The sequence below is a fragment of the Pseudopipra pipra genome, chromosome Z, assembly GCF_036250125.1.
Source record: "Pseudopipra pipra isolate bDixPip1 chromosome Z, bDixPip1.hap1, whole genome shotgun sequence".
Taxonomy (NCBI): domain Eukaryota; kingdom Metazoa; phylum Chordata; class Aves; order Passeriformes; family Pipridae; genus Pseudopipra; species Pseudopipra pipra.
The window spans coordinates 61,778,898-61,792,044 of NC_087581.1; the positions used below are offsets into that span (position 1 = coordinate 61,778,898).

General features: G+C 39.1%; 1 protein-coding gene across 1 annotated transcript in view; it reads right to left on the reverse strand.

The window, feature by feature from the left end:
• Positions 1 to 13,147, reverse strand: part of SVEP1 (sushi, von Willebrand factor type A, EGF and pentraxin domain containing 1) — a 122,413-nt gene that overhangs the window by 42,709 nt on the left and 66,557 nt on the right. The window contains exons 19-28 of the mRNA XM_064642767.1: positions 12,269 to 12,430; positions 11,593 to 11,687; positions 10,359 to 10,455; positions 9,640 to 9,753; positions 8,663 to 8,776; positions 7,642 to 7,843; positions 6,688 to 6,845; positions 5,341 to 5,542; positions 4,492 to 4,667; positions 3,054 to 3,178 (exon numbers count right to left, since the gene is read on the reverse strand). Of these exons, the coding sequence (XP_064498837.1) occupies positions 3,054 to 3,178; positions 4,492 to 4,667; positions 5,341 to 5,542; positions 6,688 to 6,845; positions 7,642 to 7,843; positions 8,663 to 8,776; positions 9,640 to 9,753; positions 10,359 to 10,455; positions 11,593 to 11,687; positions 12,269 to 12,430 (1,445 nt within the window). The remainder of the gene's footprint in view (positions 1 to 3,053; positions 3,179 to 4,491; positions 4,668 to 5,340; positions 5,543 to 6,687; positions 6,846 to 7,641; positions 7,844 to 8,662; positions 8,777 to 9,639; positions 9,754 to 10,358; positions 10,456 to 11,592; positions 11,688 to 12,268; positions 12,431 to 13,147) is intronic.

Below are 13,147 nucleotides of genomic sequence, written 5' to 3' on the forward strand. Positions count from 1 at the left end.
GGCAGACACAGTCATACCTCAGCTAAGGAACTGCTGAAAAAACCCCATACATGCCCCGAGAAAGAAAAATGTACACTGAAGGGATAATTAAGAATTTCCTCTTCTTTTAAAATATCAAAGAGAGAAGTGGTCTATGGAGAAGAGATGGTTATTCAGTTAAGGGAACACATTACTAATTAGGCTACTGAGAATACTTCCTTCGCTTTGGCTCTTTTCCCCTGGAAGGTCATTCCAGTAACTTTCTGGCAGGGAGAAAGGAATGTTTCCCTCAGTAGTGTGAAAAAATGAATTAAGAAGAGCAAAGATGAGCAGTCCAGTGGACTGTGTATATCTCAGCACAGCCAGGCTACTCAGACAATACATGCAGCGTGGCTTCAGGGCATAGCCAGCTGGTTAGAAAGCACAGATTTGCCCAGTTCAGTTGGGAAACTGCCTTTCTCAGATGGGTGACTGGCTTCTGTCAAGTTTCCAGGGGATGAAATCAACTACCAAGAATAATGTGCTATACTGTCAATCCTTCTGAAAAAGGACGGTAAATCATGAACTTCAGAGTGATTTGTTCTCGTGTTGCCCCTACTCTGAACTCAGTGAGGTAGATCAGACTCTTCTAGAGTTAGCATAGCTGGAGAAGAAACCAATGTGCTCTGTTTATTCTGAGGCCATTTCAAACATCTCACTACAGCCATATGTGCTGATGGAAACCACTTAAGCCAAGGGCTGCAAACAAACTGCAAGGAATCCACATGGAAAAATTTACAGCATGGGAAAAGCAAGTCTGGGAATCAGCCCTTCCAAGGCATATGATGGAGGGCCAGAAAGGACCTTACAGTCCCCTATAGACAAACCATGTTCCTATTTCTGTCTATTCAACAACAAAACAACCAGACTGCTGGTTTACCCATAGAGAACTAATGTGCTAGTGGATGAGCAACTCATGACACAATGGTGGTGTTACTGGATGAGCAACAAAATTACACAATGAAAAATCTTAAAGACTGGATTCCGCCTCCGCTTCATTCATTAGGCAACATACTCTGTCACCCTGCTTTCCCTTATGACTGAAAATAGGAAGGTAAGACTTAGTGAACAGTTCCAGCTGGCCAGAATAAAACTGATGATAACAGATAATGATAGTGATTTACTATCCCAATCTCTGAAATGAATGAGGTAAAAATTTTATAGGAAGTTTATTTGGCTCGGCTTCCTGTTTGGTGTCACATCTGTCTTTTTAGATGAGTAATATGGATAACAAAATGAAGGGCAGGATTTTCTTTCTCATCCTAACTGTATTGCATCTGAAGCAAATGGGAATTTAATCAAGTCTGTCATTAAAGACAGGTGACTACTGAGAAAGTCTCAGAAAATCATACTTAAAACTCTTCACCAGTGTGTCCTGTAAAATCACATGTATGCTTATCAGCTTCAAAACTGCTGGTGAACAAAAACTTGAAGACCTGACTTGGCAATGCAACAGTTGGTGACCCCAAAAGCAAAGCACGTAGAAGATGGTAGGGTAGTTCTGAACTTAGCAGAGAGTCAAAGTAGCAAAGAAAAAGAGAGAAAAAGAGAGGAGACATCTGGATGCTGGAAGCCGAGATTCTGCTTTACTTCTGTTTTCTGCTCATGTTATCATTTCTTGTTTGGAGCATGGATAACAAAGAGCTATAAACCACCAAATAGTGGTAAAACCTTTAAAAAAAAAAACAGGAGAAGAGCAAAACCTTTTAAATCAAAGATCCTTCTCCCAAGAAATGCCTCCAACTTTGAAAGCTAGTCCTTGCTGTTCAAGTGTTACCAACAGTTTAACACCCCTGACCTTCAGGAATGAAATACTAATGACCAGGAAGTGGTGATGGAGCACACTGCCATCAGGTTTGCATGTCATATCAAACTGAGAGGCCCAGTCAGCTCAAGGACAGAGTTGCATCTGTAGGGACTTTGACAGGTTGGAGTAAAGGGTCAATCCAGACTTTAGGAAATTCAACAACAAAAAATGGGAAGGAAAAACCTCTGAACAATATAGGCTGGGGAAAGACAAGAGCAGGAGCAGCTCTGTGGAAAAGGACTTAGGGCCTCTGGCAGACAGTGAGCTGAGAACTGTCCAGCTGTGGACCAACAGCATGCTTGGCTGTGTGAATGTGGTTACAATCAGAAAACCAAGAAAGTGATTATTCCTTCTCAGTGCTTATTAGACCACATTTGGAGTACTACATTACATTTTGGGCTCTGCACTGCAAGAAAGCCATGGATGGGATGGAACATTTGCTCTGTGAGGGGAGGCTGCTTCAGCCTAGAGCAGAAACTGCTGTGGAGACACCTCACAGCAACCCCTCCCCGTACACAGAGAAAGGTAATCAGGTCAGATAGATTAGTCAGGCTCTTCACAGCAGTGCAGTGTGGGAAACAACCAGCACTCATAAATGCAAGTGAGAGGTGCCAACTAGATATAAAGAGCTTATCTCCCAGAAAAGTTGAGGGATCACTGTCCTTGCAGACATCTTTTGATCTATACTAATTTCTTAACTCAGTGGAAGTTTAATGCTGCCATGCCTTTATTTTTGGTACCTGAATAAATGTAGCCCAATATTCAGTTATCCTGCCCATTCAGACTTTCCTGATACTAAATAGCTCAGATTTTTAATAGTGCCTAATGCACTGACAGAAATTCTGATGTCTCCCCTCTAAAGTTTTACCACTGCCTTCACAAAGCAGGATTAGGGAACTGTAATCTGTAAAACAAGCACTTAGCTTGTTTCATTAAGTTTTTCTCTCTCTTCTAGCAGGACTGTTGGATTTTGTGCACGTCTTGCTTTCTGTTTCAAAGCCACATACTACAGAAAGGCTCAGTCAAAATAGAAGGCAACTCAGACCTAGTTTTGCTCAAAGCTACTCTACTTACTACACTAATCTTACTACTCTAAGCCAGAGTTCCATCTGGTCCCCACTGACTTCTGTGGGTGCAGGGGTCTATCCAATATGCTAACTTGCAATGCTTTTTCAAATATTCACCCACACTAGGGCCCTGAACTCGAACACTGCAGTTAAGGATTTACCTGCTGTGGAGAAAGTACATGGTCCCAAATGTTGAGCTGGCTGATAGAGCCCACAAAAGATTCGGCTGGGTTGAATCCTTCTCCTTTCTGATCTTGCTCTTGACCCAGTACAAGTGCACCACCACCTAAATTCAGAATTTAAACAGGGATAGGAAATGAAGACTTATAGAAGGGATCTCACAGGAAGATTAAAAACTAAGCAAAACAAAACTTTTGCTACTCTGTATTACTAGGATTTTGCTGTGAAGAAGACCAGCCACCTTCAACAAACTCTCTCAGCAAACCTCTGGGAAGCCTTATACTATAGACTGAGGAAAGTGAATATAATTTGGAAGTGACTCTGAAATACATGTGAGAGCAGAAACTTCCCATGGCTGCTTTGGAAAAGATATTGGCTCTAAGACAGCATTTCTAGCTCAGCATTTGAAACATACTACACAGCAATGCAAAATGCAGTTTGGAGCAGGTGGGGGCATACTTTACAGTGCTACCTTGCACTTCCTGCTTTGAACAAAAACTTACAAATCATACAGATCAAATGCGATTACATGCCCTCAGAAGCACACTAGTGATTAGACAGTCAGTGCTCTGACATGACACACAAGCTAAATTTCTCTCCTTGATCAGTAGCATGTGGACATGCATTTTGTATATCGTAGGGAATGTGGACATGGTCAAAAAGTAACAGAGACAGCACACTTCCTCAGGTATTGTCTCTGGAGATAATGCCAATGTAATTGTGAAGGACAAGAGGAAGTATAAGGTACATGGACTAAAATGCTTCAATATTTTATTTTTTATTTGAATATGGATAGTTTTTTGAAACTATATGTAAATTTGGGTGGTGGCAGCATGCAAACACTATGAAAACAAAATCTTTTTGCAGCCATAGGATGCCAGGCCTTCTACAGCTCTTCAATGCTGAAGGTACTCCTTTTCATGTCTTCTGATATTACCATAAAGACCACTGACCATAAGAAACAATAAAATAGCAAAACTGCCTTGATAGGAAAAAATGCAAACATAACTTTAAATAGATGTGTGAAAGAAACAGGAGAAGGCAAAATCAAACAACTCTGCACACACATTTGTAAGGGAGATTCCAGTTAAACTGAATTTTGCTGCGTGAGAAACTTTTTCTCACAAAGCCACTCCAGAATCAGCTCAGCACAGGTTCCTCTGTGGACTAAACTCTGTCATCCATAAAACAAGTCACCTACTAGTTTACCCTAGAAATGTGCACTTTGTCTTCAGTGATGCTGAGTGAGGGGAACTGTCCTCACAGACAAGAACAGCAAACATGAGCCCTGCATAAATGCTGAAAATGTGAAGATATAAAAAAACCACCAAAATAAACATTTTCTTGCAAGCATGGCAAATTCTGCAACAAAAAAAAGAATGAAGGCAACAGATCTGCTATAATATAAATAAAGCATACCAGGGATTTTTGATCCAACAGAGAGTCCACTGCCTCCATCGGACAGTTTTCCATCGATGTACACCTTCCATGCCCCATCCCTGCATGTCCATGTGACCGCAATGTGATGCCAGTTACCATCATTCACTGAAGGACAGTCTGTTATCTTCTCTTTCCCATTCACATAAAGAACCCAGCTGCATGGAAGGCAGATGAAGGCATACTCAGTTGCATGCAGCAACTTTAAAAGCATGGTCTGTCTCACATGACTCAAAGAAATGTTAGTTGCCTAACAAGGTAACTGAGTCTATACCATATAAGAAATCTCTCTTGAAAGATCATCGTACAAGATATCTCTGTCTCAGAGGACTTGGAAGGTATGGTTACCACACGTAAAGCATGACGATATAAGTAATGCGCTTTTGTACCAAATACTAAGACTCATGGCTGCACAGTAGATTCTTGAACCAGCTGGTTGAGTTTGGAGTCATGCTACAAGTCATAATCTGCTTTTGTACAAATACAAGTCACGCTCAGAGTCATGCTACAAGTACTCTGAGTGCTGAGCTCCAATTCGATCCATTAATTGTCTCAATGAGTCATTTAAATATGATGTGAATACAGTTCAGACAAAAGAATATCATGTTTTCTAAATTCACTGCTTTCTCACCATTAGTCTTCTATTGGGCAAAAAGTAAAGGAAACAAAGTGAGGAGAAAAACGAAACAAAGAGACAACTTCAGCTATGGAGTTTGGATGCAGATTTTTCTACGCCAAAGTAGGCAAAGCTGATATTCAGACTTCTGTTCTGTATTTTCTTTATCAGTTCAAGACATCTGTAAGCTACAGAAAAGCAGAAATGTGATTTACCCATTGTAATCAGTCAGAAGAAATGCATTATCACTTCCATTCTCCACTGCATAAGAAATGGGAGTCCCATAGTTTGTGGTGTCAGTGGATTTCATCCAGAATGCACAGGTGATGTCACCAAGAGATGGTAAAACACCATCAAGCATGACGTATCCATAGATACCAGAGACTTCAAAATCAAGATTGAAACCAGAGGACTGTTCTGCAACAGACAAAGAGTTTTCAGAGCAACATTCCTGCAAATCTGGAAAGATAATCAAATGGAGTCTAAGAAAACGCAATAAAATGGAACGCAGTCCATCTACAAAAACTATTCACTTTAAACTGATCAGAGCTAGAAAGAATGTTTGGCAGTCTAATACCAGCCAGCACACAGAGCTTTCCAAGGCTAAAAAACACAGTGTTTGAAGATAAACAACTGGAAAAGAAGCTGACTATCTAACAATGAACGTGAAACTTGCTTTCCTCTATCAAAGAAATGACACATCCCACTACCATCCAATAACCTAAAGAGGTGTGATCAGCTGGTTCCATTTAATCCATGAGAATCAAGATTCAAAAAAAAAAAAAATCCAACAAAACAACACAAGATTTTTCCTGTTCTGAACTTACTGGAACAGCACTTTCTGCTGCTGTTCAGTGCAGAGTGACACCCTTTACAAGTATGCTACATCCTTGTAAAAGTTGTCAAGTGGAGCTCTACTGAAAGTTGGGTGTTAAACTCTGACATAGGATGGCAGATGTAAATGACCTGAGTGTCCTCTACTGTCTCCGTAAAATCAACATGGCTTCTTCCACTTCTGTTTAAAGACTCACCAGCAACTATTACAACTATTTATAATTTTCATGGTGTGGCTAGAAGACAAATGGATTTGAGCTTTGTAGTTCAAATGCCTCCGGCATCCCCCAGGAAGTTTCACTAGGTGTGACCCATTTTGCCTAACCACAGGGAATTTTTTGCCTGTAGGGAACTTGATGCCTTTAGGATTTCTAAAGCTAAAACTACCACACACTAACCCTGTGATGCAAAGCCCTACACAAAATACAAGAATCAGAAAGAGATAATTAACTCAGATACACACAGCAAATACAAATTAAATTTGATAGACCTACTGGGTATTAAAATGATAAAGCCAAGCCTTAGAAAAGAGAAATGACACTGCACACATGCTGTTACTTGTTTGCAATTACACTTAACACTGCAGTCACACAGGCTTCACTCAGCCCCCTCAGTCCCACCATCTTAGCTGCTTTTCGGGGGAAGCTGCATGAAATCAGCCCAGCCAGTGCAAGTCTTGTGCAGAGACTTAGTCAAGCCACCTTTGTCTGAGACTTAGTCCTTTGTACCTGTTTCACACCTGCTGCCTGTAAAGCCAGGGGGACATTTACAAACGTACGAGTTCAAGGCATCCACACAGGTGGCTTGGTTTAAGCAGGGACTGGAGTCACAGTCGTTGATGTTCACTTCACAGTTCAGTCCTGTGTACCCTGTCACACACAGACACCTACAGAGGAAGAGAAGCACACTTCAAAGGTGGCAGCCATCATAACAAGGAATTCCGGCCATGAGGCCAGATCTGCCAATGGGAGTGGCATATAATGAAAAAAAATCAACCAGTATTTGACTTTTCAGGCAGATACACAAGGCAGTACAAAAAGGCACCTAAACCTCTCCTACTTTGAAAACCAAGGTGCTTAAAAAGCACCAAAACTTTTAGGGATATGGGAAGGGAAAGAGTTACTTAACCCAGACATTAACAGCTGGACCACCTATCTATACAGTGATCTAGGATATGACACTGCTATTGGTATTTGCCACTTCTGATCTGAGTTCGGGTACCCTAAAACATAAAAATAAATATTTGGAAGTTACCATTGGTGTTTGTACTTTAACCTGTATAGTCTTAACATGTACAGGTCTTCCCAAGCTATAGAAATGTAGTATTGCCAGATACACAACTGGTCATCTGGTCATCACCTATTATTCTCATGGAAAGCAAAATAAGCCCTTGAAGTTTAGGAACGAGGAATTCTTTTGGAAGATCAATATTAAAACCATGCAGTCCTATCATGCTTACATTCCAAACTCTGTATATTTTCTTTGCCGTCTACCTTGGAATTTTTAAAGAGTGAGGACACTATGATGTATTTTCTTGTCTTTTAAAATCTCTTTTAGTATTCATAAGTGGACCACTTATATTGGATCAGGCTACCAAAAGGCTTGCTGAAATCTAAGAAGTCTGAAACACCACAATCTGTCTGACTTTCCACATTGTATTACATTAATCATCTGTTTTTCACCTGAAGCTGTTGATACCATCTCTGCATGTAGCTCCATTCCTACAGGGTCTGCTGAGACACTCATCAATGTTTCTTTCACACAAGACACCAGTAAAACCTGGGAGGCACTTGCAGGAGAAACTCCCAACTCGATCTTCACAAATAGCCCTATTAAGACATGGGTTTGAAAGGCATTCATTGACCTCCATTTCACAGTGAGCACCTGAGAAAAAAAGAATAAAGTAATAGCTTTGGTTTGAATCAATTTAAGAAAGAAAATTACTAAGCCATCTCTCATTTTCAAGGACTGTTAAGTGGATATAGAAGAATTCCGGAACTATCTTTGCAGTTATAGAAATTAACACATAGCAAATTGTGAGGAATTTAAATGTATCTTGACCATTATGTGAGTAATTTGGGCTGAATTAGAAAATCACTTGAAGAACTATTTGGAGCAACTAAATCTGCCACAGAAGATACTTGGCTGAAACATTAACTCTAAGGAGAGATGTGAAGGCCAGAATTCTGGGATTTCTGATGTGAAAGAAGCTCTATGTTACAATGACTGAAAAATGAAGAAACTGAGCTCTTCGGCAACATGATAAGAAATACATGTATTTGTTACAGGAATGTATGAAAGCAGAAGGAAGCCAAGTATGGGGATTGGGAGTAGTTTTAATATAGACCATCTTGTCTATTGTTATAATATTTTTCTTTTAAAATAAAATTAAAACCAACAATTAGAACCCATGTGAATGTCTTTATTCTTTCCTAAACATCTCACATCAGGTTCACGGCAAAATTAGTAATAGAAGACCTAGCACTTAGTAAATCCTTCTGAAGCCACTTTTACACTACAGAAACTCTGACAGATTAGACGGACGTAAGGAATCTAGTACATCCATATCAACATATTTTATATATATATATATAAAATAAATATATTGCTATATAGCAATGAGATGGAAATAGTTTGGGCAGGGTAGGAAGACATTGTTTTGTCAGAAAGAGCAAAGGCTGACTTAAACAAAACAAGGTGTACCTGTGAATCCTTTTGCACAAGTGCAGTGGTAACTGTTCTTGCCATCAACACAGTGGGCTCCATTCAAACACGGACTGGAGCTACATTCATTTATGTCTTCCTCACACAAGAGACCTTCAAACAGCAAGGATTACAAGGCATGATCAAGACATAGTCACTGTCTGCATGCTGCAGTGACTGGATGTGGAAAACAGAACAACACCATACTGCTGGTATAACAAAGGCCACTGAGAGCAGATGAAAAAATTCCATCATTGACTGCTTTACTGCAAACACCTACAGAGATTCTCTGTGTTATTTAGATGCTGGGATGCGAAAGAGGCAAAGTCCATGGTATGTCTTTATAAAGTTTAAAAAACAATCCAGCTGGTGCTGCTGTTGATAAATATATAGCCATAAACGTGGACAATGAGGGAGACTATTTCTTGTGGAAAACAGCCTTTTTTTTTTTTTAATCACACAAAATTATCTCCTTGATAGTTTATTTCAAGATTTAAAAAATTAGGTGCTGTTTTGGCAAAGTACTCAAGCATATTAGTTTCACCATAGATTTCAATACCTTCAATGTGCATGCAGATGACAGTTAAAAACACTGAGAAAAAATATAAGCAAAAACCCCCTCACTTATTCATAGGAAGCAGTAAAGCAACTGCAAAAATGTTTTGTCTAGTCAGGCCACACTCAGTCTCACAAGCACTTTTCCTGTGAGTGTTTACTATTTCTCTAAATTTTATTCCTTTTTTCAGACCGAAAATGCCACAAAAGAGAAGCATACATACATCCCCCCCAGCCTCAAATGCTCATCCTTTTATTTCAAAATCTATTCACATGCAGTAGAACCTTACTCTAACCTGTAGATCAGATTGTTTTCCTGTTATAATTCCATGGGTGTGGAATTATACAGCACTTGTGTTTTGTGTTATCTACTTGGCACAGAAACAATGCCCGTTTGAAGAAAAGCTATGAAGTGAAATTACCTGAATAGCCTGGTTGACAATGGCAAACAAAGGTCCCAATGCCATCTTTACACATTCCATTGTTTCGACAAGGAGATGATTTACACTCATCAACTTGTGTTTCACATTTCAAGCCTAGAACACAAAATAAAGGATTCAGAATAGGGAGGCAAAATTTGAAATTGTTCAGAAACGGAGATGTCATGACTACTTAATGTTTATTATCTTCTTACTAGTTTGTGTTTTAATAGACCAGAGGCAAAATGTTATTAGAAAGGTGTGATGCATGTTTGGCAACAGATTGATCAGTTCCAGAGAGTGGCACTTAATATCTATCACAAGTAGGCTTGATAACAGCCGAATTATGAGACATCTGTTTGCTTTGAAGAAACTGGGAAGCCAACACCAAAAAGAAGTACAGGCACAGTACAAGTACAAGTGGAGTTTTCCATCTAGAGTGCAAATTTCCAGCTTTTGTTAATCACAAATAATTGGCAAGTGATAGGATTTTCAAATGCACTAACTCCATTAAAAGAAATCCCATTCAAAATCATTTCTGCTAAATACAAGATAATTCAGCAAGAACATGAAGAAGTATTTACTTTCTTAACACGTATTCTAAATATATGATGGACATTCCAATTAGTTAGGCTATATTGAAATGTTTTGCTCCTTTACACTTGCTCATGTTAAAGGCATTGAGACATATTAGGTACTCCACCTGCTTCTCAATTTTTTACCTGTATATCCAAGTGGGCATATGCAGATATATCCACTTCCCAGTTGCTTGCATGTCCCATTATTGTGGCATGGTTCCAGAAAACATTCATGAAAGACCTGCCAGAGGCATGAATGATATAATTACAGCAAAGGTGGCACGAAATTAAACTGTACACCCTATAGTCACTTTGGAAAGATGGGATAAAAAAGTCACCAGCATTAACTTCTAGTTCTTCCTCTTTGTCTCTGCGGCACACCAACTATTTGTTTTTATTCATACAGAAAAATGCCACACATCTGAAACATTCTTTTAAAATTACCTTTTAACCAGCAAAATGTGACTGTCACAGTTATTCCCTCATAACTTTCTTAGCTATGATTCTTAACATTTTATATTAAGATATCCTTTATTTGTGAATTCTCCACTTTGCCTCCTTTGACATCAGCTAGTCACTTCCTGCTACTGGCCAGCAGGTCAGCTGGCACAGAACTTCACTGTGTGGCATTATTTCTTCTATTGTAGCAAACCTGAATGCATCAAAACCCTTGAGTAAATGATCAACTAAAACCACAGGAGATAAGTTTGTCATCTGTCCCTATGTTATATAATGGTTCAGGCCAAATTTATCATGAGTCAACTTTGCTCCTGTTTACACAATATCCCAATTTTAGACTCAATCAAAGCAGCCTTGTCAAGGGTTACACACTAGGGGTGAGATGGTGGGAGGCATCTCTGGCAAACATTGTCATTAGAGTAGTTTCACACAAGGATTTGCCTGTGTTTCAAAAGGTGTACTCACAGTAGAAGGGAGCTCTGTTTGCCTCCTCTCAAGTGTATGTTAGTATAGTAAACTCAAGACTTTACAACTGAGATTTAGATGATTGGTAGCAGTTTCTGGAATTCAGCATATGGAAGACCTCAGATGACTGAGTATAGTCAATCTACTTTTTATATATTGGCTGAACGTCTTCTGTGTAGTTTACAAGTGTAATAAATCTTTCATTCATCAGGTAAAGACTTTAATTCCAAAATTAAATATTGTCAACAGCTGATGCCACCTCCCCTGTTCAATGAAAGTATTGCTATGATTATGAAGAGATTTTGAGTGTTGCCCCCTAAACCACTGCTTCCATCTCTTCAGGAAATATTGTCAGCAAAACAATGACATTAGAAAAGGTCTTAGTCATTCACTGCTGCATAAAGCACTTTTTCTTTCATTCGAGATAGTACTGATAAATAACACTTGTCCTTACCTGACTGCTGACTTTGTACTGTTTGCTGATATTTTCTGGAAAGGCTGGTACCATCATTACACTTTCCTCAGCTGCTGAAAAAGTAGAGCCAAAACCTAAAGAAGAAAGATATGAAAGTACTGTTAATGACACTGTAGGGCAAGGTCCCTATTCCATGAGGGCATTATAACTGCATGTTAGAAATGCATCTAAAGATATGCTGCAAAAAAGTGAATTTGTGGGAATAAAAAGCAAACTTTATAGTACTGTTACACAAATATGTATTTCTAAGGACATACATTTCTAAAACATATATGTGTTTATATATAAACACATGTGTGTACATATGAAAACATTATATGTTTTTATAAACAGATACATGCATGTGTACAGATATTAGTGTATATTTATATATATATCTCTCTACAGCATACATATATATATATACACAGTGTACACATACACTCACTTTCTGCATATGTATACTCTGTTTATTGAGCCTGGTTATGATTCACACAGTCACTTCTGTGACTGCAAGGCAACATCAGTAGGCAGAACCAGCTGTGAACTTCACTGGTTGGAATCAAAGGTCTACATTTGTGAAGAGAGTAAGTGGGATGCTTTTGTTAAGACCACTGATGGCTCTCCTTATATTATCCCTTTATTCACTTTATCCAGGAGAGATAATTTGGCTTACTTGAACAATCTGTGATGGATCTGGCACCAATGACAGTAGTTGTTCCATAAAAGGGGCAAGACAAGCAGTAGGACTTTCCCGGGTCTGGTTGATAGTAGTCTCTGGGACAAGGGTGGCAAGGTGTCAAACCTGTACGAGAGAACTCGCCTGCAAGACATGGTACTGCAAGAAAAAAAGGCCAATTTTTTGAGTGATCTGATCTCTTGCATCTCCACCCTACCTTCCCTCACCTCTTTTTGATCACTTTCCTCCCCTCATAGTCCCTCCTTAAAAGGAACAGGATGAAACCTGCCAGGAATTCACAACTCTAGGAAATGTCCATTTAAATTCTTCCGTGAGGTGACATGTCTTTCGCAAAGGACTATGGAAATATCAGGGAAGTATTTAATTCTACTACTTTTGCTGCTCTGGGGGCAGCTTTCAAATGGAACTTCCTTTCTCTTTTATCTCTCACACCTGTTTTAATTTTTTTCCTTTGAGAAGGAGTAATGATGAAGAAAAGGCTTTTTTGTACCATCAATCCCCGCAGATTATTTACCCTGGGAATCCTTCTGGCGAAGCTTGTCCAAGACAGATGAGGAGAATTTCTTGGAAAGCATTATGGAACAAACTCTGTTAAAATTCAGTATTTTTTTACAGGAAATGTGGGAGCTGTTCCAGAGATAACAGTGACAAATATAATTCCCTTTCTCTTCTGTAAGGAAGAAGGTTTTATTTTCATTTAGGTACCCATCATGTATCTCATTTTATTTATCTTTAGATAAGAGTCCACTTTGGAAATCAGGAGGAGGGCAACTGAAATTATCAGGGTATCAGGAAATGACCTATCATTTTGCTGGGAAATGTTGCTTGGTCCACACTCAACCACAAGAGGAATTC